The sequence below is a fragment of the Electrophorus electricus genome, chromosome 10 (genome assembly GCF_041902795.1).
Source record: "Electrophorus electricus isolate QZ-2024a chromosome 10, ASM4190279v1, whole genome shotgun sequence".
In the NCBI taxonomy this organism is placed as follows: domain Eukaryota; kingdom Metazoa; phylum Chordata; class Actinopteri; order Gymnotiformes; family Gymnotidae; genus Electrophorus; species Electrophorus electricus.
In genome coordinates, this window is record NC_137506.1 from 26,157,981 (window position 1) to 26,182,511 (window position 24,531).

At 37.5% G+C, this 24,531-nt stretch overlaps 4 protein-coding genes across 11 annotated transcripts in view; 2 read left to right on the forward strand and 2 right to left on the reverse strand.

Annotated features, from left to right (window-relative positions):
- Nucleotides 1-9,312, reverse strand: part of wdr25 (WD repeat domain 25) — a 37,657-nt gene extending 28,345 nt beyond the window's left edge. Inside the window, exons 1-2 of the mRNA XM_026995634.3 lie at nucleotides 8,121-9,312; nucleotides 2,227-2,374 (exon numbers count right to left, since the gene is read on the reverse strand). Of these exons, the coding sequence (XP_026851435.2) occupies nucleotides 2,227-2,374; nucleotides 8,121-8,732 (760 nt within the window). The 5' untranslated portion in view covers nucleotides 8,733-9,312. The remainder of the gene's footprint in view (nucleotides 1-2,226; nucleotides 2,375-8,120) is intronic.
- A 156-nt stretch (nucleotides 9,313-9,468) lies between these two features.
- wars1 (tryptophanyl-tRNA synthetase 1) lies at nucleotides 9,469-14,407 on the forward strand. 2 transcript variants are annotated; one of them, XM_026995635.3, is made up of 11 exons: nucleotides 9,469-9,563; nucleotides 9,994-10,114; nucleotides 10,275-10,482; nucleotides 10,688-10,796; nucleotides 10,889-11,008; nucleotides 11,379-11,561; nucleotides 12,585-12,685; nucleotides 12,842-12,954; nucleotides 13,419-13,592; nucleotides 13,762-13,902; nucleotides 14,027-14,407. In XM_026995635.3, the coding sequence occupies exons 2-11, from the start codon at nucleotides 10,001-10,003 to the stop codon at nucleotides 14,183-14,185; spliced, it is 1,422 nt and encodes a 473-aa protein (XP_026851436.2). In that variant the 5' UTR covers nucleotides 9,469-9,563; nucleotides 9,994-10,000; the 3' UTR covers nucleotides 14,186-14,407. The 2 variants fall into 2 exon arrangements, with proteins under 2 accessions (XP_026851436.2, XP_026851437.2); XM_026995636.3 differs by having other exon boundaries at nucleotides 9,998-10,114.
- A 7-nt stretch (nucleotides 14,408-14,414) lies between these two features.
- Nucleotides 14,415-19,404, reverse strand: slc25a47b (solute carrier family 25 member 47b). 4 transcript variants are annotated; one of them, XM_026995644.3, is made up of 7 exons: nucleotides 18,941-19,404; nucleotides 17,739-17,844; nucleotides 17,261-17,304; nucleotides 17,105-17,176; nucleotides 16,822-17,004; nucleotides 16,183-16,447; nucleotides 14,415-15,994 (listed from the first exon to the last, which is right to left on the reverse strand). In XM_026995644.3, exons 2-7 carry the CDS (start codon nucleotides 17,773-17,775, stop codon nucleotides 15,717-15,719), a joined length of 879 nt encoding a protein of 292 aa, XP_026851445.1. In that variant the 5' UTR covers nucleotides 17,776-17,844; nucleotides 18,941-19,404; the 3' UTR covers nucleotides 14,415-15,716. The 4 variants fall into 4 exon arrangements, with proteins under 4 accessions (XP_026851445.1, XP_026851446.1, XP_081577421.1 ...); XM_026995645.3 differs by lacking the exon at nucleotides 18,941-19,404 and adding an exon at nucleotides 18,387-18,517; XM_081721295.1 differs by lacking the exon at nucleotides 18,941-19,404 and adding an exon at nucleotides 18,191-18,344.
- slc25a29l (solute carrier family 25 member 29-like) lies at nucleotides 18,488-24,478 on the forward strand. Of its 4 annotated transcripts, none has more exons than XM_026995642.3 (5): nucleotides 18,490-18,847; nucleotides 19,847-19,890; nucleotides 20,895-20,953; nucleotides 21,230-21,313; nucleotides 22,248-24,478. In XM_026995642.3, the coding sequence occupies exons 3-5, from the start codon at nucleotides 20,927-20,929 to the stop codon at nucleotides 23,013-23,015; spliced, it is 879 nt and encodes a 292-aa protein (XP_026851443.1). In that variant the 5' UTR covers nucleotides 18,490-18,847; nucleotides 19,847-19,890; nucleotides 20,895-20,926; the 3' UTR covers nucleotides 23,016-24,478. The 4 variants fall into 4 exon arrangements, 3 of the variants coding, with proteins under 3 accessions (XP_026851442.1, XP_026851443.1, XP_026851444.1); XM_026995643.3 differs by having other exon boundaries at nucleotides 20,895-20,938; XM_026995641.3 differs by lacking the exon at nucleotides 20,895-20,953 and having other exon boundaries at nucleotides 18,488-18,847.
- The last annotated feature ends 53 nt before the right edge of the window (nucleotides 24,479-24,531 follow it).

Genomic DNA, 24,531 nt, shown 5'->3' on the forward strand with positions numbered 1-24,531 from the left:
TTAAGCCTCTATCGGAAAGCAGTAATGTTTGGATCAAATTGAATAAAAGTACTAAAATCAAAATTCCCTTAGACTTCAGCCACACTAAATTACCACCACTACTGATGAATATCTTCTCTTTTGTGAGTAATTTATGATGAACTCGCAAACAATAAATGATGTTGGTCTTTCATGTTAAGAGAGAAATACATTTCTGTAGTTTTCTTTTGTTTGGATTTGAGTTGGGTAGGACTGACTTCAACGTAAATGATGTCAGGTCTGCCGAAGTACCAGAGTGAGTGAAATATTTATGTCACTGACCCACTGCTTTCAAACAGCTTGTGTATTTCACAGGCTCATCCAGCTGGAAGTTGTACCCATGCTCGTCATGAGTCAATTTTTATGAGATAACAGTGTAATAATTGGTGGCTATATGACGCTGAGGATGGAGGGTGCACACAGGGCTGTACACTATGACATTTTGTTCACATTTGCATTTAAAAAATATTTTGTTCAGAGATAACTTGCATATTAAATTGTGCTCTATATTGTTTTACTGAGATTTGTTTTAAGGCCTTGGGAAACTGCTCTCCCCTCTCACACATAATGACAGCCTCTCACAAATAATGACTGCAAAATGACTAATTCAACCTCTTTATGACTGTGCAAACCTGACCTAAACCATCTAGCATTTTGAAAACACTTTTTTGTCATGTACATGTTTTATACTGGTATAGTTTCCTGCAGGAAAGAGCTTGACTCAGTGTCAGATGGCTCAAAGGTATGTTAAACCTCACTGATCCTGCTTGCTGTGTTACTCACCACCTCCACTAACACCGGGTTGTTTATGCTGCCAGGGAAACGCCACTGTCAATCATTAAGTGACATGACGCCAGAGGTGGGTAGTAATGCACTATATGCGTTGCATTTACTTAAGTAACTTATTGAACAAATTGTACTTTTAAAACAGGGTATTTTATACTCTTTCTTGAGAACATTTGCTAACTCTAAAATGCACTTTTACTCTGTTATATTTGTCAACATTCTTCTGTTACATTTTAAAACAGTTTTTACATTTTGTACATTTGCCTACAACCTGTCAAGTGTGGGAGGGTTAGTGAAATCCATAAAGATGATCACTGAGTACAACCTGGACGATAGACTGACATAATGAACAACAAACAGGCACATATTCCAGCGTGGAACTCAAATGATTATATTTCTAAAAAGTAGCTTGCAATGTAACTGAGTTCCTGTGAAGTAACTGACTACTTGTGTAGTCTTTATAAAATATACTTTCTTACTTTTTATTTATACTTGAATAATTATTAATTTAAAGGAACACTATTTGAGTACAGTTTTTGGCTACTCTACCCACCTCTGTATGACACACCCTCACAGTTCTGCATAGATGGCAGCTCTGAGATTTCTGAGCATTTAACTACTAAATTGTATTAATAAACATATATTTCATGAATATAACATTGGTAAATTTGACAGGAGCTTTAAGGATGTCCCAAACACGTTTTCTGTCTTAATTTTTTTTTTTAAATGTCAGTTTCTACCAGTGTCTAGAAAGAATTTACTTCCCTCAGAAATACATAAGAATTACTAATCAGTTAGAAATTACATTGTGATTTTATTTTTTTTCCCGTACACTTAATATCCATCATTGCGATCAACATTTTTGGTTATTACTATTAAAGGCTTACAGTTTGATTAAAGATTAAAGCGCTGAATATTTAACTTAATCTAAATTAATTTATTCGAGACCTGGTATCTATATTTCTTACACACATCATACAGTGTACTGGCCAGAATCTCAGAAACTCTTGCTGCACTTAGGAGCATTGCATTGAATATTTAACTTAATCTAAATGAATTTATTCGAGACCTGTTATCTATATTTATTTTATATCTATATTTCTTACACACATCATACAGTCTACTGGCCAGAATCTCAGTAACTCTTTCTGCAATTAGGAGCTCTGTTCTCTAAGACTCATATAACTGGTGCCTTACAAGCAGAAGTACACTCAAACAGAACATTGTATTGAATGTTCCATGTTTGTTTTCTAAGGGTACATGATGCAAATGGCCCAATAATTTGAATTACTGTTTCCTTTAATGCTTATTAGAAAATCCATCTAAACCCTTTCATTCTTATTTAAATTAACAATCACTGCCTGTGAGGTTTGTGTGAAATGTCAGTGATGGGGGATATGTAAGAATGGAGAGACTACACACCTGTCTCCACATCTGTGATTGCAGCCGTGTTGTCAAAGGAGCCAGAGAAAAGGCGTCGTCCACATGGCATCCAGCATGCATCCCGAACAGCCCCACAGTGGGTAGAATAAGTCTGGAGGCACTGCCCACTGGTTGCACCATCCCAAACCTTCCAACAGAGATTCAGTTAATCTCAATTCAGTTTCATGTTCAACATCTTACTATAGTGAGGCCTATCAGTCATTTTCCCTAACCATACCTCAACTGATAAGTGTGCTTGTCCTAATTCAAAAATTAATGAATAACATCACCAAAATCTGAACTGGTAAAAGGAAAACATCAGAACCCACACATCAGATTTACAAGTAGAAGCTGAAAAAGAAGAATTCAATTTTTAAACATTTACAGGGTTGCCCAATGCCATTTCAGCATCAAAATGTAATCCGAAAACAGACTGAAATTCTTACTGAACACAATCCATTCTGGCATTTAATGAATATTACACTAAATCAATATTTTTAATAATAAACAACAAATAAATAAATCTGCAAAACCCTTATAATTTACAGTGAGGCAAAAAAAATTTAGTCGAAGCCATTATAAACACAAGCAATGAAATCATGACGCAACTTTAGGATCAAAGACCAATCAAGATTTTTGAGTTAGTTACCTTAGACTTATAGGAATGACAACGCCACAGTATCTATCTAGCTCACTGACTACAGCAGCTCCATGGCTAACCTCCTTTGGGACAGGTTAGCTGTGTCCAAATAGTTACAGACAGCACTGAACTTTTCACAGGCAGAGAATCAAAAACCTTTTCAATAAAACCCCTATAAAATCATTTCTAATCATTCTTGTGTTTAATACTTACATTTTGAAAGCCTCAGTAGTACACATTATTTCTCCCCCATTGTTACTGATCTGTCTTCATGTTGCATTTGTCTTTTTATAGACATAAAAAATTCAGCTTTATAATTGTCTTGCACCACTTGATTATTTTACTATGCATAGTCTTAATCCAGCCACATAGATTTCAATTCTACTGTATTTCCTTTCTGACATTAAACAGCATCTATTTTTTCCTCCTTCCCAGTTTCTCAGATAGCATACCCAAAGTGCCAAGACTGTGCCTTCAATGCTGTATAAATTAAGTGTTACTGGAAACATCATCTCATTAACTGATAAGTGAGTAATGAACAAATACTTTTATCAAAATATTAGTATTTTTAACAGTATCAGTACTTAAAAATGAAAACTACAACCTATGCCTACATAAATTACTATGTAATACCATTGCGTAAAAGTAACTATTCATTCAAAGTAACTATTCATTCAATTTACTGAATAGCTTTAGGCAAATGAATATGATTTTAAATTCAGGATTAATTTTAGTGTAAATTATTATACTCATACTCCATAATTTCCATACCTTCCATAAATTGACTACTGACTCACTATTTCATGGGGCAAATACAAAAGGCTCAGATACCCTTAAAAGCTTCCATCACCAGTTTATTGACAAAATCACAAATATTCCTTCCAAAATGATTATAATTTAATAGATAGGGTTTTTATGGATGAGTGTTTACAGTGGGCAATTAAATATTCTGCCAATAATTCATAAATAGAAGTCTGTGTAAACTACATAGCTTATATGGTTAAATCACTACCTAGATTGACTGTGATAGGACTTGCAAGAAAATAAATGACAATTTGTCAGACCATATGGATAGATGTGATTGATTAAACAGTAAAAATATCCTCAACAATAACAAGGTCAGAGACTGAAATCTGATGTGTGAAATTTTAGGAACTACTTTTGGTTCATAATCTTTCTTTGGTTCTTTTCAAAATTGTCCATATATTTTCAAATAACTTCTAACTCCACATCTCTCATACTGGTTGCCAAGAAATTATGGCTCTTCCTAAACCATTTTTGGCAACCAACCTTGATAAGCCATTTGATCACATCCATTAAATTAAACTGATGTATACCTTGCAATTTGCAATGTAAATTGAATGTAATATACGGTAGATACATCCATTTAGAAAGGTAGCTGTCCACTGTTTTTATTTCTAAAAGTCTGTCACATCAGGAAGTCTACATAAAACACAAACGAACATAGAGAGACCTCAGTGGGCAAAGTGATTCTAGCCCGGTTAATACAGGCAGACTTATGGCAAACTGCAGTTGCGAAGCATCCATCTCAAGCCTATACCGTGGTTCTAACTCTATTACATTTATAACCCCATCTTAAGCCCTGACCAATTACTGCAGTCAGGTCAGAGATCTATTGCACCTCCTGCAGAGTGTGAATGAAAATTCTGCCTGGCACAGATAGACTACACTGACACAATGTCCACTGACTGCTGGCATACTGAGACTATTAGACAAATGGCTCCTGTCTGAGATTCATATAAACATTCTCATAGCACATTGCTTGCCTCCCACACTGAGCCTGGAGCTATTCCGGTGAGAGTTACTGTGGTATGGGTCTTGTTCTCCTGGGCTTTTGTCTAATCCAGCCTGCGGCCTATTCAGTAACAGCTCTGCTGGCCTGTTTCACAGTCACACCATAAAGCCTGGCATTCAAAACTGTGGAAAGAATGAGGTAGCATGTTTTAAACTAGACCAAAATCTTATGGGCATTTTCTTTTTCTTTTCATTGTTTTTTTCTCAACTTTGTGCATTCACATTTTCTTTGGCTATTCAAATTAATAAAAGTGATTTACACTGGTTATTCTTTAATGATTTTTGGAGGAAAATCTAAACAAAATCTTGTTTATTATAGTTTTATGGTCCAAAACATACAAATTAAGCATAATTCTTTGTATGAGGGCTAGTGTTATTATTAGTATTATTATTATTAATAGTATTATTATTATTGAACATATAGATATGAAATAAATAAAAAAACCAAAAGTAGAATATTGACATTTCAGTAGGGTCAATAAAACCAGCCATTGAGTCTTTTGTGGTTGTTAGCCATAAACAAAATTTTGTACAAACAATTTATAATATACATTAACCAGAAAGTGAGCAGCAATAAGTATGGAGGACTCGTTTTAGAACTAATTTCAGAAAAAACATGGACCAGACTAATCATTTAACTAATGCTTGAAGTACACTTTGCTGGAACATGGCTCAGCTCCTGAATTCTATATTCTGCTATTTGAGCAGCCCACAGTCCAACTGACTAAGGAACAGCCTATAGCAGCAGGTCAAAGGTCTGGCATATATGCTTCTGTCAGAAACAACTGGTGCAATGACTGGCATATTTGCTTTTGTCAGAAACAGCTGGTACAAAAGACGTTCTGATTGACCTTCTTACCATATACTGCAAACTAAATCATTCCACTCTCCATGAGAATTCTTATCCATCATTCTTGCTGAAAATATTCCCTCTCATGTAAACATGTGTGCTGCACAGCAGCAGCCAGCAAATCAAGTTATTCAGCTACAAAGCATCCACCCCAAAATGCGTTTGCTTCATGGTTAATTTTATCATAACTCTGCCTATCTGCAAATAGTAATGCATCTTAACCTAAGTAGCTCACGACTGTATATTCGACTGTAAATGTGAAACAAGTAATATGTATTGGTTGATTAAAACCATCAGACAGGATAGAATGGGATATCTTTCCTTAAGTTATTTCACAAATTGGACTGCAAAAAGATGTCTAAACAGGCAATAATTTAGCAATGAGTAGAATTCACAAATACCTTTAAACAATCTAATCCCCAAATGGACTGTCGAAAACCATTATTAGCATTTTAGCTATAAAAAGTAACCCAATAAATGACCTTAATGCGGCACTTAAATCAGTGAAAATATGCGAATGAAAACGTTTTAAAAATGTATATTTTTAATCTGAACTCTGTCTTACTTTCATATCTGTCCCTCAAAGTTCAGGTCAAATTCCTAGCAGCCATGTCATCACCTCCACAATGCAAATATCACCTGCACTACAATGAAAGCATGGCCATAACTGTTCTTCCTACATTTCACATAACCACTTCTGGTACAATCCTGCAAGCTCATTATTAAAAGCATCAGTTCTTGTCTCATAAACATAGCTTGGCTTCATGACTGCTTTCTCCTCTCCATTAAAAATCTGCACAAATCCAAGTATGCCCTTGAGATTGTGGCAAGCACTTCCAACTCCAAAGCCTGCTAGTTCCAAAGGCCTTATGCTAGATAACAATTACTTCTCAACCAGAACTAGCAGTCACTTGATCAGCTTGTTTCCCTCAGCTGAACACACAGCATACCAGCAAGATACACCAACCACACACCCTTCATCTGGTTCCATTTATCATGCAACAAGCAATTTATTAAACTCCATCACTGTAGGTAAATGAGGACCAATCGTCCTCTGCTAGCCCTTTGGGGGATGCATGCCCTCTGGGCACTGCCTAAGCCGGGTGGGTGGTCTAAAGCAAAAGCTTAGCTAATGATGTGTATTTCCTATGGGCCTGTTTTAGCAAGCAGAATGCAGCTTTGAAGCCCTCAGAGCATCAGACCCATCCCTTCCCCCGTGTTTCATTATTGAACGTTGCACAGCATAGAAACAGCATCAGAGTGCGGTAAAGCTCATATCCTCAAGAAGGACAGGGATGAGTGATAACCTAATGAAATGTAAGCAATATAACAGAAAGAGTTCAGAAAGAAAATAGAAGAGAAAGATAATTAGAATGATTTAGGTATTAGACATAATATAAATGTATGTATAATTATATAATACATAATGTATAATAGTAATTTTCTCCTATCAGAGTGCATTCTAGTATCCACTGCAAAGAACAACACTGCCCTTCAGCGGCAAATACAGCATAGCACAGCACCTTATACTGCAACATAAAATATATTTGTATGCTAACCAAAAGTCAAGATTAATTTAGGAAGCACATGAGAGTGGAGAACAGCTTTCCTGTTCTTAAAGGTTTCTTTCTTTGGCTTCTTAAAGGCAAGTCATGAGCAAATTACACCTTCTTTCATCAGCTTGGTAATGTGCTTGGGGTAATTGAAAGAAGATTGGTATTCCTATTATCAATTATAGAGGAACTTCTGTAACCATGGTGATAGTGATGTAGCTATTCTGGTTACTAATGGGGGAATTCATTACAACATGCATTGCATCTTGTTGGAGGAAGTGCTAAAAAAGCCCCCTATTGCTTATGGGTGCAAGACAGCCTCTCCACATTGCTTCTAAAATAAATAGTTGGAGAACCTTAGCACATTGCATAAAAGTCATTACTGGATTATTGATAAAATGAGCTGAAAGAAATATTGGATGAATTGCTGTGCACTTGAATAAAATGGTATCCCACCAGTGGTGTCCACAAAGATCACACCATCTGTTCAGCACTTCTCAGCTGGCTGCCTGATCAGGTATGAATTGTGAGATTAGATCTATACTCCTATGTCAACTGGGTAAACCTTTCATGAATATTTAGATTGTTAGCCCAATTACATGTAGCTCATAGGATAGCACGAGATCTTCTAAAAATAACAAGAGGCCACAGCATGATCTAGATGGAATATTTAGTCATCTGCAACTGCATTACTCAGGCTGACCTTTTCCCAGGAAATCTCTCTGAAAAGCCTCTATTTTCCTGGTGAACCTTGAAGGCAACATCTGCACTCCACAGAGGCTGAAGCAACTCTTAGGTTTGACACAAATAACTTGGCAGTGACAGGAGCTGATCTAAATCGGAGCAAGACAACACTGCACCTAGACTGCTTTTTTATGCAAGGGAAAATTTCATTCAGGGCAAAGCCAGGTCATACTTAAATAATGCACAATACTTAAATAACACAAATTTTCTCACATTTTAAATAGTATACCTGTAAAAACCTAGGTATGTAATAATAAATCGCTCAAACTGGTCATCCCAAGATCAAACGTACCTTAAAGGTCTTGTCCATGGAAGCAGAGAGCAGGAGATGGCTGAGATGAGGCACAGGACACCACTGCACTGTGTTGACTGGGCCCTGGTGGGCCTGAATGTGATGCTGGACAGATCTAGGCAGCTCTGTTCTGCCCCCTTTTCTGCCTAGAAATGGACGTACTCTCTCTGATACCTCTGAGAGAAGACGTGAACGTGTGGCCTGTAATTCTGACAAACCTTCTTTATTGACCTCTGATGACACTGCCAGTGTGGATAGCCTTTGTCTCTTGGACATGTATGGTTTCAATCCAGCTGGGCTGGATCTCTTTGCGTTCATTGCAGCAGAACTGACTACTGGCTGCAAGGAAGGGCATACTGCTTCTTGAATGCATTGAGGTGTAGGCTTATTTGGACGCCAAGCTGTAGAAGCAAATTGTATGTAAAGATTTGAGGCTGTTGTATGCGGCTCTTTTTTGTCCCTATAATTTGGGAATTCGGAATTAGGCCCCGTCAGATTTGATACAAGCCTCTGTTTTGCAGTTTCACACTCAAGCAGGCTCTCACTAAAGGGCTCCTCTTTCACTAAAGTGTCCTCACTGTCAGAATCATCATAAGACACTAACGCGTTCATGGCAAAACACGATTTTTTAATGGTAGAAAAAAAAGAGAAATAAATTATAGCCTCCAGGTTAGGAAGGTTTTGATTTTGTACCGGCCATAAAATGTTGCCATCTGTTGGAAAGACTGCGAAATGCTACTTTAAACGACGTGAAAATCCTAGATTATGACAAAACTAAAAAGACTTTTCAGACATAAGCAGGAAAGCAGGTTTCTCCACTTGCGCCATTACGACAGTATGTAGCTAGCTATTGGGCTAACTAGTTTAACATTATAGCCAGCTAGCTAGCTAAATTATCTTACCAGCACCAATACACCAAATACCTTAGCTAGCAAGAGCTGTTTCGCCATACATTGGTCTACAAAGACCTGATGTCGAGTTGAAAACTAAAATAAATCATCGCGCATCTTTTATAAGACTGCTTTCTGTTCAGGCAAGAGAAAAATGATATCAGTACATTCTTGTTTAAATATGCTTTGCAGAATAGTAGTTAAGCTACTAGCCTTACTGAAGTCTTGAGGAAATACGCATGAAGCTCGTGAAAACCTTCGGTCAAAATAAGAGTCATATGAGGGTTATGTTTACATTTCCATTTTCCTCACAGATAGAAAAATAAATAAATAAATAAACACACACCAGTTTCAAATTAAAATGTAAAACATATTTTCTAAATTAGAATATCTAGGGCTAACGTTATATTTAGATGACTAGTAAGGGTGATGGGGAACTATCTTTTGCTGCTAATTGTTTCATACAGGAAATGCTACACTGTGACGCTAACGTTGGTAAAGCTGATGCAAGTTGAATGAATCGAAGAGTAAGCGATCTGTGAAACTCGAAACGGTGTGTATATCACTGACTCTCAGCCTGTCTTTATGACATTACATAGTATTTGTAAGTGTCATTTAGATTGTTAAATGTTGTGTGGCAGAACATTGATTTCGAGGTTGGCATAGACAGCTATCTGGCTAGCTACATTAAGTTAACTAGCTAGCTAAGTTGGTCCACATATGGGTGAATTTCTGTAATGCGAGCTAACGTTAGCCCGGTACACCATTCAGTAAATAGCTTAACTAACTAGATTTGAAAACATTAATATTTTTGTTTCAGAACAGTGCCGTTCTGTTCAATACATTTACAACCACTTAGTTTAATAATTATTGCCATAGGCATTTGATCAGTGGGCTGGCAGGGCAAAACTAACTAGCTTACATAGCTGATTGTCGTTGAATTGAAATCATTGCGTATTACGTTGGACTCTTTCCTTGTCAAGGTAGAAAATGACAGATCTTCAAGGAGTTGGGTCACCTGATCTGACATCCACAGACCTTTACGAAAAGTTGAATGCGCAAGGAGAAAAAGTCAGAACTCTGAAGTCGGAAAAGGCCCCGAAAGTAAGAAGTAAAAACGTATTATAATTACCATCACAAATGCCCCATGATGCGGAACACCGGAAAAACAGACCAACATTTTTTCTGCTGTTCAGTCTTTCACTTACATAATTATTATATAGTCAGATAAAGTAATAATTAACGCACTTTTTTTTTTGCCAAGGCTGAGATTGATGCTGCTGTACAGGAGCTTCTAAAATTTAAAGTAGACTATAAAACAGTGACCGGTCAAGATTACAAGGCTGGCTGTCCACCAACCAACATCATTCCAAACAGTAATGGCCCAGCGGTAGAGGATGGAGATGACCAGGTGGACCCCTGGAATGTGTCAACAACTAGTGCCAAAGGAGTGGACTATGATAAGCTCATCGGTTAGTTATAATATTATCAATTTTGGACAGGTTGCTGTTTGAGATAAAGGTCCTGTGTGTATGCCAAGGATGTTTTCTGACAAAGATTCCATGTGCTTTACAAATGTACATCTGCATGAAATGTGAATACATTTGTGTTTTAACCTGAGAGACTGTTCTTGCCATCTGTCTGATGAAATGGTATATTTTCTGCCATTGTTCACAGTGAGATTTGGCAGCAGTAAAATTGACCAAGAACTGATCGACAGAATAGGCAGAATCACTGGGCAAACTCCTCACCGTTTTCTCCGCAGAGGAGTCTTCTTTTCACATAGGTTTGCTCCAGTCCTGAAGCTAAACTGTAATTAATACTGGCATCCAGCCTGCTAGAGCATTAACACATTACTCTCTTCTGGTTGTCTTCCAGAGACATGCAACAGGTTCTGGACGCTTATGAGAGCAAGAAGTCTTTCTTTCTCTACACAGGCAGAGGGCCTTCATCAGAAGCAATGCATGTTGGCCATCTTATCCCCTTCATCTTTACCAAGTGAGTCTGTTTAGTGCCTCAGTATGCAGTCCAACCTAAAATATAATGTTAAAGACATTACTTTATAATGTTAGAGACATAACCTTTTTCTACAGCTAGTAACATAAGACTTCATGTTATGAATTTATACCTTTAAGGGAAAAAAAAGAGCAGAAATGTCTTTTCAGAGAACATCTCTTCCCTGACACAGGAGTTAAACATTGCAGTGATGATACTGTATGTTTAAGGTCTAAGTGTCAGAACAATGAATTTCTTCTAGAAATGATCTGTCATGGTTGGCCTAAAGTTGCAGTGCTTGTCAAAATTAGAAAATAATATGCAAGATTTAATGTTGACCATAAAACAGGTAAAACATGTGCATGTTTGACAGATGGCTTCAGGATGTGTTTGACGTGCCTCTGGTCATTCAGTTGACTGATGATGAGAAGTACCTGTGGAAGGACCTGACACAGGAGGAGTGTTATCGGTTTGCTGTGGAAAATGCTAAAGACATCATCGCCTGTGGATTTGATGTCAACAAAACATTTATCTTCTCTGACCTTGACTATATGGGGTAAGGAGCAGCCTTGCACTTATCAGTAAGAATTGTGTTGATGATGAATGTAGTTTTGTTTTTTTTAATTATTGCTTTTTCTGCAGTCATGAGGTTTTTGTTAAAACCAGTAGATGTTGATGTATTATAATTTAAAAATGGCACCAAAATATCAGACTCAGTTAGCTGGCTTAAGTGGTACATATGATTAAGGGGAATTAATTGCTTCGATTTGTCCCATGCTAGCATTAATCTATAGAAAAAAATAATCTTCTTACCATAAATACCACTTTTCATTAGTTGTGAGATATAAACATATTGTTATCTTAAATGTCGTCTACTTTTGTTGTAAAGGCAAGTTTTCATGAATGTACCACCACAGAAGTAAGCACTTATATGTTCACAAAAACTATTGTAAACAGCTTTTGTCTTACGAGAGTGGGTTCACAACATTTGTGAGGTAGCACACTTGACAGTCCAAAAATGCAATATAAAGTTGTGTCCTATTTGTTTGGAAGTGTTATTCATAATTATCTCTAATGCTAATATGCAAATTTCCTGTTTTCAGACAACAGTAATGGAAAAAAATCACTATAAATGTAGCAGTAACACTAAGAAGCCAAGAAATAAGAAACAAAAGGCACGAATTGCATACCATCACTTAAAGAAGTTATAGATTAGTTTGAAACGGGACTGAAACAGGAGGAAGTTGAGGGGAAGACAGATGAGTCAGGTGAGGATGTGCAACATCATAGCACATCAGGCGTTAGCAGATCAGGCGTATTGCTAGATTGGAGAAAATCAGAGTAAAGGGGCAAATACTACTGAGGAACAGGATGATTATAGATGCAGTACAATTTGTGTATTTCGAACTAATAAAATAGATACAATCCATTAGCTCATACATTTTGGGGGAGGGGAGGTGGGACCGGGGGCTATACATGCCTTGACTGTAAGTTTGGACCACTCCTAAATTTTGTTTCGTACTAAGAGTTGTGCTTGTTGTTTCTGATGTGGTTCGCTAATTCATTTTTTTTTCTACAGGATGAGCCCATCATTCTATAGAAATGTTGTGAAGATTCAGAAACATGTCACATTTAATCAAGTTAAAGGCATCTTCGGATTCACGGACAGTGACTGCATTGGTAAGAACACCTCTTAATGCCTGTAAAGTTTTTGATTTTTGCCTAAAGCCAAAAAAGTGATGATAATTCACTGTGACTTCTCATGGCATTCCATGCAAACCAGCATACTTGCTCCTGTTCTTTTCTCCTATAATTGCTATATCCTTTTATTTCAAGGAAAGATCAGCTTTCCTGCCATACAAGCAGCACCTTCATTCAGCAGTTCATTCCCACAGATTTTCAATGACCGGAAGGATTTACAGTGTCTTATTCCCTGTGCTATTGACCAGGTCAGTAAACGTGGGAGGGGAGTCTTAAATTGCTTAATAAGTTAGTTGCTAATTAGTAAGCACAAGCATTTTAGACATTCTGGGTTCTGGGATTATTGTTTTAGTGAAATTGAGACTACTGGCCACATTACATTTACAACAAAGGCAGATTTAGTTTGATGGGTTGTTTAATATTGCTAATATTTCTACTTGAGAATGGACAAAGGAAAGTGGTGTTTGGGCAAGAATGTCAATAATGGGTTACTTATTGAAAAGTTGTCTAACTACTTACATATGTACCTTTCCCCCCCCATATACAATAAGGAACTAATTTGACCTAGAAGCTCCACTGTGAAAAGGACAAATTTAACTAAAATATTTTACAAATTAAGTAAGTGTGTCTGAAATTAGGTTTTAAATTAACATTAAGGCTAATGCATACACTTGCTTAGTCATGCATTAATTGCAAGAATTTCTACTTTCAGGACCCATATTTCCGTATGACTCGAGATGTAGCACCTCGGATAAGCTACCCCAAACCTGCTCTGATGCACTCCACCTTCTTCCCTGCCTTGCAAGGAGCTCAGACCAAAATGAGCGCCAGTGACCCTAACTCTTCCATCTTCCTGACAGACACGCCAAAACAGATCAAAAACAAGGTAGGCTCTTTTAGCTATATTCTAGCTCAATGACTATTTATTAGTGTATCTCTTTGAGTATAATCAAATTGAATGTTTGGTGTTCAGAAGTGTAAAATACATCTTAGCAAGTGACAAAAAAAGTTTTTGTGACCTTGAGAGGCTGATTGTAAGATACCATTTTACTCAGATCAACAAGCATGCATTTTCTGGTGGAAAAGACACTATAGAGGAGCACAGAAAGTACGGAGGAAACCCAGACGTAGACGTATCATTTATGTACCTAACCTTCTTCCTGGAAGATGACTGTCAGTTGCAGAAAATCCGACAGGTGAATGAACATTTTATCTTGCAGTTTCATCAAGCCTCTGTCTGTGGTCTATAAAAACCATGCATAAGGTTGTCTAGGAAGCAGGCACATTGCTACGATAACAACATTTTTGTTGTTATTACAGGATTATACTAGTGGAGCACTGCTGACCGGTGAACTGAAGAAGTGTCTTATCGAGACCCTTCAGCCTATGATCGCAACCCACCAAGAGAGGCGCAAGCAAGTAACAGATGAACTGGTCAAGCAGTTTATGACCCCTCGAAAGCTAGAGTTCAACTTTTAATTTGAAGGGGAAAAAATGAGAGATGAAAGGGACTGTTGGCTGTAATTTTAATCATGCTTTAACTTAACTGCAGTAACCAAATGGACATTATTTAGAATCCACAAGGACAAGACATACACTCATGCCCTGTTGCTAAAAATGAAACATGCCAAAATATCAATGTAAACATATCACAGCAATGTTGTCTAACATGAACAAATGTCAAATAAAATGAATGCTTTACCACCGTCTCAATGCTCCAGCACTTAAGCAAGCAATTACCGAACAAAAACAAACAGACAAATCTAACAAAATATTCCCATACACATTTTCAGTTTCATTTAAGCATTTGTTTATGATCAGTAACTAACTCATCATGAGTAACTAACTTTACAAGTAACTAATAAAGGTATAAACCAGAGGTATTTAAATCACAGTCCTCGAGGTCCAGGTGTTGGGGGGTTTTTCACTTTTTTCCCCACTTTACCTAAGGTGTGAAGTGGCCAACTAGTTACATAAATCATTTAATCATCTATAAGGGATTACAAAATCTAGGACTGGATTTGGAAACCTAGGACCAGATTTGAATTCCACTGGTATAAACACAAATTAGTTGTAAATATGAAATGATCATGCCTGTTCTTAACAGTCCCTTTGGAGTTTAAACATCTTTTGAAAAGTCTAACCACAAACCTGACTTTTTTGAAAATGCCACATTGATTTGTATATAATCAATATAGATTTGTATATAATGTTATTAAAGTTGTCACGGGTGCACTGACTAGACCAGGGAGAATGATAAAGCTGTTGCAAACTTTGCTGATCAAAAAGCTGAATTGAATTGTATAAAATGACAGTGTCTGGAATCAAAACAACAATTATTTGTTGATCCCCTTTTTAAAAGTTTTGAAATGGCCTCTGGCCCACCCAAAGCTAGTTCAGAGTGAATGTTATAAGTATATTTTAGTTGGTGGATTATTTTTGGAAGCCCCTGATGCTGCTTAAGGAAATGTTATATTCACCCCAAAATAATGATGTAGTATGTTAGGATAGAAGGCTAGGCTGTTTGAACTGTCTTTGACCAAACTGAAGGAAAACAGAAATAAATATGCACAAAAATCTGCACTGAAATTCTAGCATCTTCAAGTATAAATTCAAAGTAGCATCCACAATACATAATGAAACAAAATGAAACAATCATTCACACCATCATTCTCAAAACTGCCTGTTCATTGAAAATCCTTCACGCTGAAAATGTGTTCTATGCATCTGACATTGCTTATTCAAAATTCTATGAACTCAAACACATGTATATGTAATAAAAAAAAAACTATCTCAAACTTTCATTATGCACCTTAAGAGAGGTGCTGCTAGAGATAGTCACTGCAAACTGTAAATAATAGTTTCAGGATCATACCAGATGACTTGCAAGTGCTACTTTTTCCCCAGGAAACGTCATCCACTTTAGAATGACATGCCACCATTACCATATTGTCAGTGGCATGATACCTGATATTGAAGGATCATGATTTGTGGCTTTAATCTAAATGTACTATGACTCTGTTCGCAGAAACCGAATGATCAACTCATACATGGCAAAAACAGCCATGTTGACTGGAAAAGCACGGATGCAGTTGAGGCCAAGTCCTTTGAAAAGAACACCAGGTCCCTCAGTCCGCACACTTTCTTTTATGCAGTGAAAGAATCCTCTGTAGTGCTTCTTGCCCATACCATTAGTCTGTAAGCGGGATTTTATCACATCCATGGGGGTCCCAATACTCCAGCCGCACATACCTGCTAATCCCCCAGCAAACAGTACCACCTTCCACTCTGAAACAATGTCCATATTTGTGTCAGCCTTTCCCCCCGCAAAAATGTTTGTATGTATTTATTAATTTATTTAAATGATTTGCGTTTTTGCAGGGATGAAAACTCAAATGCTTAATCATGGTTAAGAAAGCAGTGGATTGTACGATCATACATTTTCTCAGTGTAAAAGTGTTTGTGTGAAACTTTACCTGGTTGAACATACTTGTCTGGAGACAGCCATTCACAGACAGTGTAATAGACAAGGAAGTAAGTGGCAAATGAAGGGCCATCCCGCAACGCTAGCGCGCTGGCTCCTTTATAAAGACCCAGGACACCCTCCTCACGGGCAATGGTGAAAAGGCAGTGCACAGGCCCCCTGTATTTAGGCTTGGCTTTAGGGTCTGATCCCAGATACGGCTCAGTCTGACACTGGAGACGTACTTTCACTATGTCTGCAGGAGACATTACTGAAACCTTAAACAAATGAGATGGGATATTAGATGGGATATCTACATTAGCTGATGTAAAAGCCCTTTCTTTGTGGACAAAAGCTAAGTTTCTGAAAAGCTTAAAGCATATGTTGATAGATTTTCAATAGAATTTCCTAAAAGTATTGTCTGTCTGGTATGAACCAAATAGGTGATGCAAGTTTCAAAATTAGTTTAGGAGCAATAATTGTTTCTCATAAAATACTAAGCCATGTTATGATAAGCCATATTCCTTCTCTACAATGGAATGTGCATCTCATACATCATCAACTTAATTGCATATTTGTGGTAACTCACTAAATGGAATCTGAATCTTATTGGTGTCTTTGGTAGTTAAAAAAAAGTAGCTGGACTGGATACCTGAGCAATACCTCCAGCTAAGCCTGACAGAAATATATCGATCTTAGCACTGGGAGCATCGGCACTAGTACAACGCAGCTGACGGAAGACCTGAAGCACATTCCTGTATGTGCCAAAGACTACAGAAGAGCTGATGGAGAGGGTGGTTACAGGCATGGACATGCCCTTGTAGAAACCATAAACCTGAGAAATACAGCATGAACTTAATTGAGGTAAATGTAAACAAACAAATAAATAAACAATTATAATACAAAACCTTTCCAATCAATATCTGGCCACATACCCCTTCATTTCTGCAGGTTGTGTCAATGCACTGCCATACCCCAATGGACTTTCTCTGTGTCTGTATTCTGACCTAAATAAATCCAAAAGCAGCAATAACACACGTATCTTGGCAGCAGACAGTAACAAATATGTACGGTGTAAGGCCAAAATGTACCTTAACAGTGTCGAGAGGATAGCCAACTGCCACTCCAAAAGCACCTATACACAAATCATAACAAAACTGATTAGTTAGCTAAGCTAGCGTTACCTAGGTATTACACAATTACCTACATCACACAAATGTAACATATAAAACGTACGATAGCTAACCAGACCGGTTTCGGTAAGACCGTTAGTAATAACACATCGTATTGAGCTGTAGCGGATTATAACAGATTTACCTAAATTAGCTATGTATTTAGCTACACTGATATTAGTTAACTACAGTGTTGCAGAATTTACACTAGCTTTTGTTATGCTAGCTACGTGCCAGCGCTAGCTACCCACCCACTGAAATAAGTCAATATAACATAAAGTAACTTTGTGTCATCACTGCCATACCACTAATTTAGATTATTTATATATAACTACCAGGCGAAACAAAGATCACGTGGATATAAATGCTTAGATCGTTACTTAGCTAGACTACCAACCTGCAACCGAACCGGCAATGAAATCTGCCAGGTGCATCCTGACTGTCTCCAGACAGCGGGACTGTAGTCAGCGTTAGGTGTCTGGCCGGCTAAAGCAAATTTTGACCTGATAGCAGAAAGACCGTGTATAAAGATCCAGCTAGTAGACGTGTATTTCTAATTTTTTCTGAGGATTGTTTCGTTTTTGGCCTAGCTACGATACAATTATATCGCTAGCTAGATAAATGTAATACATTCATATTCCGCGAAACAGTAATGCTAAAATGTTTGACCAGTGGTACTATCCAGTTAGGTAGCTAATGTTAGATTTTCGTGTCCCTTTCGCAGCGTCAAAATAGATATAGCTAGCTAACTGGCTAGCTATAAAAGTAAATTGCAATGTATTTAATAACCATAAACATAACATTTTAAAAATCTATTTCTTAGCCTGACATTTCCACATCTCAACTGACATTCTGTGATTGTGGTTGTTTTGTTGTCTTTTTATTTATTTAGCCATCTGCTATTTGAAGGACATGCATGGCGATTTGCAGCTTTGCTCTAGCCACGACTATAACTCCCGTTATCATGAGCTAAAGCAGAGTAATACAGCAACGAATAATAAATGCATATCCCCACTGCAAACGACAGAGAAGCACTTTACGGCACCTAGGGGTGTTGCCTCCTTACAAAGGCCTCCATTGGTCCCGGGGCTTCCTTAAATATGGACTATCCCTCTTTGAACTTCATTCAGAAAGTACGAAAATAGAACATCACTTGAGACAGGCATGACACGAAAGTCGGGTCGTCGTTTGGCTGTGCAGAGAATTTGCTCTTAGAAACTACAGACCGCTGACAAATATTTGGTCATCCTGTCCAAATACTTACAGGGAGAAAGCTAGCTTATTAGCTAGCCAAACATTACTTATCTATATAACGATCTAGCTACTATATTTTTTTTTTTTCTAAAACACCTTTGGTATGATCTTGATAAAAGCAGTTCTTTTTTAAAGCCAGCACCGACAAATTTCGGGATTTTGTGTGTGTGTGTATGTGTGTGAATTGGAATTTTAATCACTTGAACTGAAATTAAGGTATGGCACTGGACTTTGTTGCAGGATGTATGGGAGGTAAGTGGAAAAATCCAGAAATCATGTTAGGTAGCGTTATCTTAATTACAAATCAGTGTGTCCAGCTAGCTAGTGTGTCCATCGGATACTTACCTGCTTATTCCATTTCAGTTGATGTTTGGCCTAAGAAGACTATACCTATACCTAACACTATACTATAAGTTTATGGCATGTTTTATTGACAAAAGTTACGTTACAATCAAAGCTAAAAAAGTAATTCTGTTGTAAAATTTAAACTGCACGTCTGCGTATATGACAGAAACCATACTGTCAGTTAAATCTGAGCTTTGTTGCTGTATCCTGCACTTTCATTTAAACTGCAAATCTAGGCCTATATTACCGATAATAAAATAGCTAAAATTGCTTACATTATTCTAAAAAACAGTAGCTAGGACACGTTGTAACGTCGCATCACGTGTATTTAACGTAGTAATCACAACAGAATGTGAACTGAAGATATGACTACTAAGATATGTTACTCTCCAGCAATACCAAAAATATATCCTATTTTGTTCAGAAAGATCACTTCTACATTATGATCCTACGTTACTTTAACATTTCAGTTCTCCCTCTCCCTATTTTAAGCCGAGCCAATCAAATACAGTGATCTTTATCTGCCTACTTCAGGCTGAAGGGACGCGCCTGTTGCCACACACGTATGACGCAGGTGTTTTAACGGTACGCGTTCTCGTGAGTCAAGGACGCCAGCGTTTTGGCACTGGGTATAGCTGCGACAAGTCAGACAACTGTCTGTGTCTGTGTGTGTGTGTGTGTGTCTGTGTGTGTGTGTGTCTGCGTGTGCGTGTGTGCGTGTGTGTGTGTGCGTGCGTGCGTGCGTGCGTATATATATATATCTCAAGTAACATCTCAGTGCACTCGGTCCTTACGCTTCCCACTGTTCTTGCAACCTTTTTTCAATGTATTACAAACAGACCACTCGTAATAAAACTGTCCCCATCCCTTTTCTCACTATAATGTCAATGACTTAATTTGTTACAGGTGCTGCTGGTGTATTGGTTGGACATCCTTTTGACACTGTTAAGGTGGGTTCAAGATTCCTTTCCGTTGCCTCTGCCTCAGCAATCCAGAAATCTTAGGCTTGATATTTGATTGTTTTACAGTTTGAGCATTAATGAAAACAAACTTTAACAGAGTGAACAAAGCCAACAACACAAACCATGTACTCTTCAGGTTGTGTTTTGAAACTAGCCATGTAGTTATGGATTTTCTTTTAAAAGGTTATACATCACATAGGCTGGCTGAAGACTATGTGTATGGGTTACATAGTGACAAGTGAATGTGCACTTTAGCTGAAGTCACTCCATCACTTTTTAGGTTCTGCTGTGTAATTGTGTCAGCAGTTTTGCACTGTGCATTCTGACTCGAGATTAGATTAGAATTTTCCATATGAACTATTATTCTTTCTAAAAGGTTTATGAAGTATAACTTTGCTCATACATCATTTCTGTATGCACAAACTTAAAAGAACTTCCAACTGGCCCACAAATTTAAAAGAACTCCAAGCTCTGATCTGGAGTACAAATGGAAACAATAGATTTTTAGGAGCATGACATTAGAGTGTCTTTATGACATACCAGCCCACACTCAAATGCCATGTATTTTGCACTACAGGTTGCTTCTGCAGTACCTATCTTTAAATGCAATTGGGAATTGCGTTCATTACAATATCACACCAGAAAAAAAAAATGCTGCTTTTTTTGGACGGTATCTTTCTGGCAAAGGGCAGGATACTGACAGGAACTCATATATACTAACCCATAATCTGTCCTGTAATTTGTTCTTATGCAAGTCACTGATGTATATATAAAACATGCATCTCGCTTTCAAAGTCAGTTCTTCAGCTGATTGGCATCTGAACAAGTCATGTAATAAATAACATGACAAGAGCATCAGAGGGGTGGGTGGGTGAGGTTCAGATCTCAAAGTATAATGTCCGTCTCAGCCACTTTCCTGCCTTTTTCCTTTGCTCATTGTAAACCCTGATTCAGGGGCTGTCTTTCACGGCATAAGTGTCACTTTGTTGTAGATGAGGGTGAGGGATTTACAACCTCTGCACGGATGGGTAACCTAGTAAGTACAGTCAAGGTGAATTTCTCTATTTCCATTCGAACATGGACTGTTTTGGGCTTACATTTAACATAACAGCATCGCTCAGCTACGGCATTACACTCAAACCCCCATTTTATCCACTACATTGCAAATCTGAATGTTAAACTTTGTCTTTTTCCTTTCTATTTTGTGTTTTTGATTTCAAATATTTTTTATTTTCATTTGCAACATGTACTTTCAGTTCAGCAGTTTGTTATAGAGCTGATATTTGCTCTTAATCTTTGGTTGTAATTATGGAAAATCAATTTTCAGGTCAGACTCCAAGTTCAAAATGTGAACAAGCCCATGTATCGCGGAACTTACCACTGCTTCCAGTCCATTGTTCGTCAAGAATCTGTGAGTATGACTTGGGCCCCACTGAGGCTAGAATAATATATTTTTCATGTCTGTGGTGTTAACTGAGAGAGGTTCTTGGAAAGCAACACTTTCAATAATTGAAAGGTTAAGCTGAGCAGGTTCAGACTCTTTCTAGTTGCACATGATTTAAACTAGGGACACATTAGAATTAAGCCATCACTGCTGAGGCATTGATGGTACTGTAATAGCTCAGGATCACAAAAACATACTTTACTTTGGCATAGTGTGGCAGACGTCTGCCCAGCATAACATGGCAGGAGACCAAGGACGCTGTGGAGCTGTGACGGCTGGATGATATCTCAGTACATAGGGTCAATAAGGACACCATGCATGCAGAGCTAAATTAAGCTTGGGTGACATCCTATCTTGTTTGCTGTCCAGGATAAATGTACAGTTGTGCTTTATGGGGTAAGGTTGAGTTTTTGATAAAGGAAGGATATTACTTTGATAAAGGAAGTTTATGATTGTAATAGAGTAAACGAGAGTAGGAGCCAGTTAGCCTCTAGAAATTCACATTATGCCACATGGTGCCCATTAGTTATCATGTTGATCACTTTTATTTTTTGTAAATCAGCATAATCATATACATACCTGAGAGACATAGAAATGTTTATTTATTTATCTATCTATTTTTTAATTTAAAAAAGCTTGTTCATGCTATGCAGTGCACATTTTGATTTGGACAGCTGTTCCACAAAAAATACAATAGAATGCAGTAATTGTTTCTTTCAAATTAGATACAATTTCTTGATTCAAGAACCCTGTTCATGCTTAATGTTCTATTTTTACTTTATTTTGTTTCATGTATACTTTGTGCTTCTAACCTTATTTTGTTTTTCATTCTCATTGCTTGACCAACATTTCTCTTCTCAGATTTTACTTAAGTTTGTTTAAACTCTCTCTTTGTCTACAGATGTTTGGGCTATATAAAGGTATTGGGTCCCCCATGATGGGTCTGACTTTTATCAATGCCATTGTATTTGGTGTCCAGGGAAATGCTATGCGCATGCTGGGGAGAGATACTCCTCTTAACCAGTTTTTGGCAGGTGCCGCAGCTGGTACCATTCAGTGCATCATTTGTTGCCCAATGGAATTAGCCAAGACTCGCATGCAAATGCAGGGTACAGGAGAGAAGAAGTCTTCAAAGAAAATGTACAAGAACTCTTTGGACTGTTTAATTCGCATCTACAATAAAGAAGGAATTAGGGGCATCAACCGTGGCATGCTCACAACTGTTATTCGTGAGACACCGGGCTTTGGAGTCTATTTCCTTTCTTATGATGTGCTGACACGTTCACTGGGCTGTGAACCAGATGATCTCTACATTATTCCAAAGCTACTCTTTGCAGGTGGTATGTCTGGGATTGCTTCTTGGTTATCCACCTATCCAGTGGATGTTATTAAATCCCGCCTCCAAGCAGATGGGGTGGGTGGAGTCAATAAATACAATGGCATTATGGACTGTGTAAACCAGAGCTGGCAGAAAGAGGGCTGGAGGGTTTTTACTCGAGGTCTGACCTCAACCCTTCTTAGGGCCTTCCCTGTCAATGCAACCACTTTTGCCACAGTGACACTATTCCTCATGTACATGCGAGATGATGGCAGTATGAACGACTGTGAGCCTGCTCACCAGCTTGTACAGGAACCACAGCAAACACAGCTCCAAACCACAAGCCTGTGATTGAGCTCTCAAATGCATCATGGAAATATTCACACAGTCTCAACTGGGACCGAAGTGACTTGCTAAACCTCTGACTAAAAGCCCCTTTATATATTTCTCAACGAAGCTATAAACTGCATGTATATGCTCTGTCAGAATCACTATTTTTGCTACAATCATCCCTGTAATACTTTATCAGAATAGTAAGAATAACAAACAAAAACCACACACATACCAAGCAATCTAGCAAAACAAACAAACAAAACCTAAATCATCTTTTTAAGTGTCTTTATTGGCAGTGACTTTGTACTGGAAACTGGGTTTTACCAGTTGACCCCAAGTCTCCATAATATTCAAAACAATGTTTTGCTAAGTTTGCTGCAAACATGTGCCCTGATTTTCTGCAGAAACTTATAATTCATTCATTTGTAGTGGATCGGATGGGTGTTAGCAAATAAGATAAGGTCAAACAGGGTGGTGGCAAGTTCATTTTCTAGAAGTCCAGTGTATACAAAACAAAGAACCCACAACGCAGTATCTTAAAAGAAAACAACTAAAGATTCTAGCAAAATTTCACTTTGCTGAACACATTTAACTTGCTGAACCCATATGGAATTCCTGCAATTTCATTCTTTCTAGAATGTGTTATCTGCTGATCTACTAAAAGAACAGCATTTATTGAACATTGTTTTCTTCTGTTTTACCTTCATTGCTACATGCATTCCAAATAAGAAAAGCTGGATACCATTTTCATTTTAAGTTTTGGTTTCCATTCACCTCCAATTTGTTGAAGAACTGTAAGTCAATGCAGTCTGGTGATACTGCAAAGGTCAAGAGTAAAACAAGTATAAAAATATTCATGTATAGTATACATCTGTACAGTGATCAGAGTGTGACACATCGTTCTGGTTATACGGAACATATTTTTCAATGTTCTAAAATTGTTTTGGCACAGCACTGTATTGTAAATTTTGCAATTTACAGTTGTTGGATAAATGTTCAGAGATGATGACAGACATGCACCTTAATTATGTAATGTAACCCTTTCCCTTTCAGTTTTCAATCTTTTTCAGCTTCTCAGAATATGTTTTTGTTTTGGGCTGTGCATTCTTATTTTAAATAGTATGTCTGCTTTGGATAACACTGAATGATTTGCAGGAAAAGCTTTGTGAGGGAAATGATTACAGACATTACTACTGCTAATAAAGAGACAAATAGAATACCTGCAAGCAGAGTAAACACATATGCTACTGTATTGTACTGGGTTGCCATTCTTTGTTGAAAAAGTGCTTCCTGATCTCCTGGGTTAATGAATCACTGCGTATTATACTTCGTCTGCTATATCAAATATGAAAAATATTGCATCTCAAAAAGTACCGTTCCCCCCCCCAATAATCTGAAAGAAACCTTTAAGTAGTCACCATTACTCAGTATATGTGTTGTATATTTTAAAAGATTAAACAGAATGAAAAAAACAAAATTCACATCAGGTCTCCTGTGCTTTCTATGAACGGACAAAGAGTCTTCATAAGTAAAT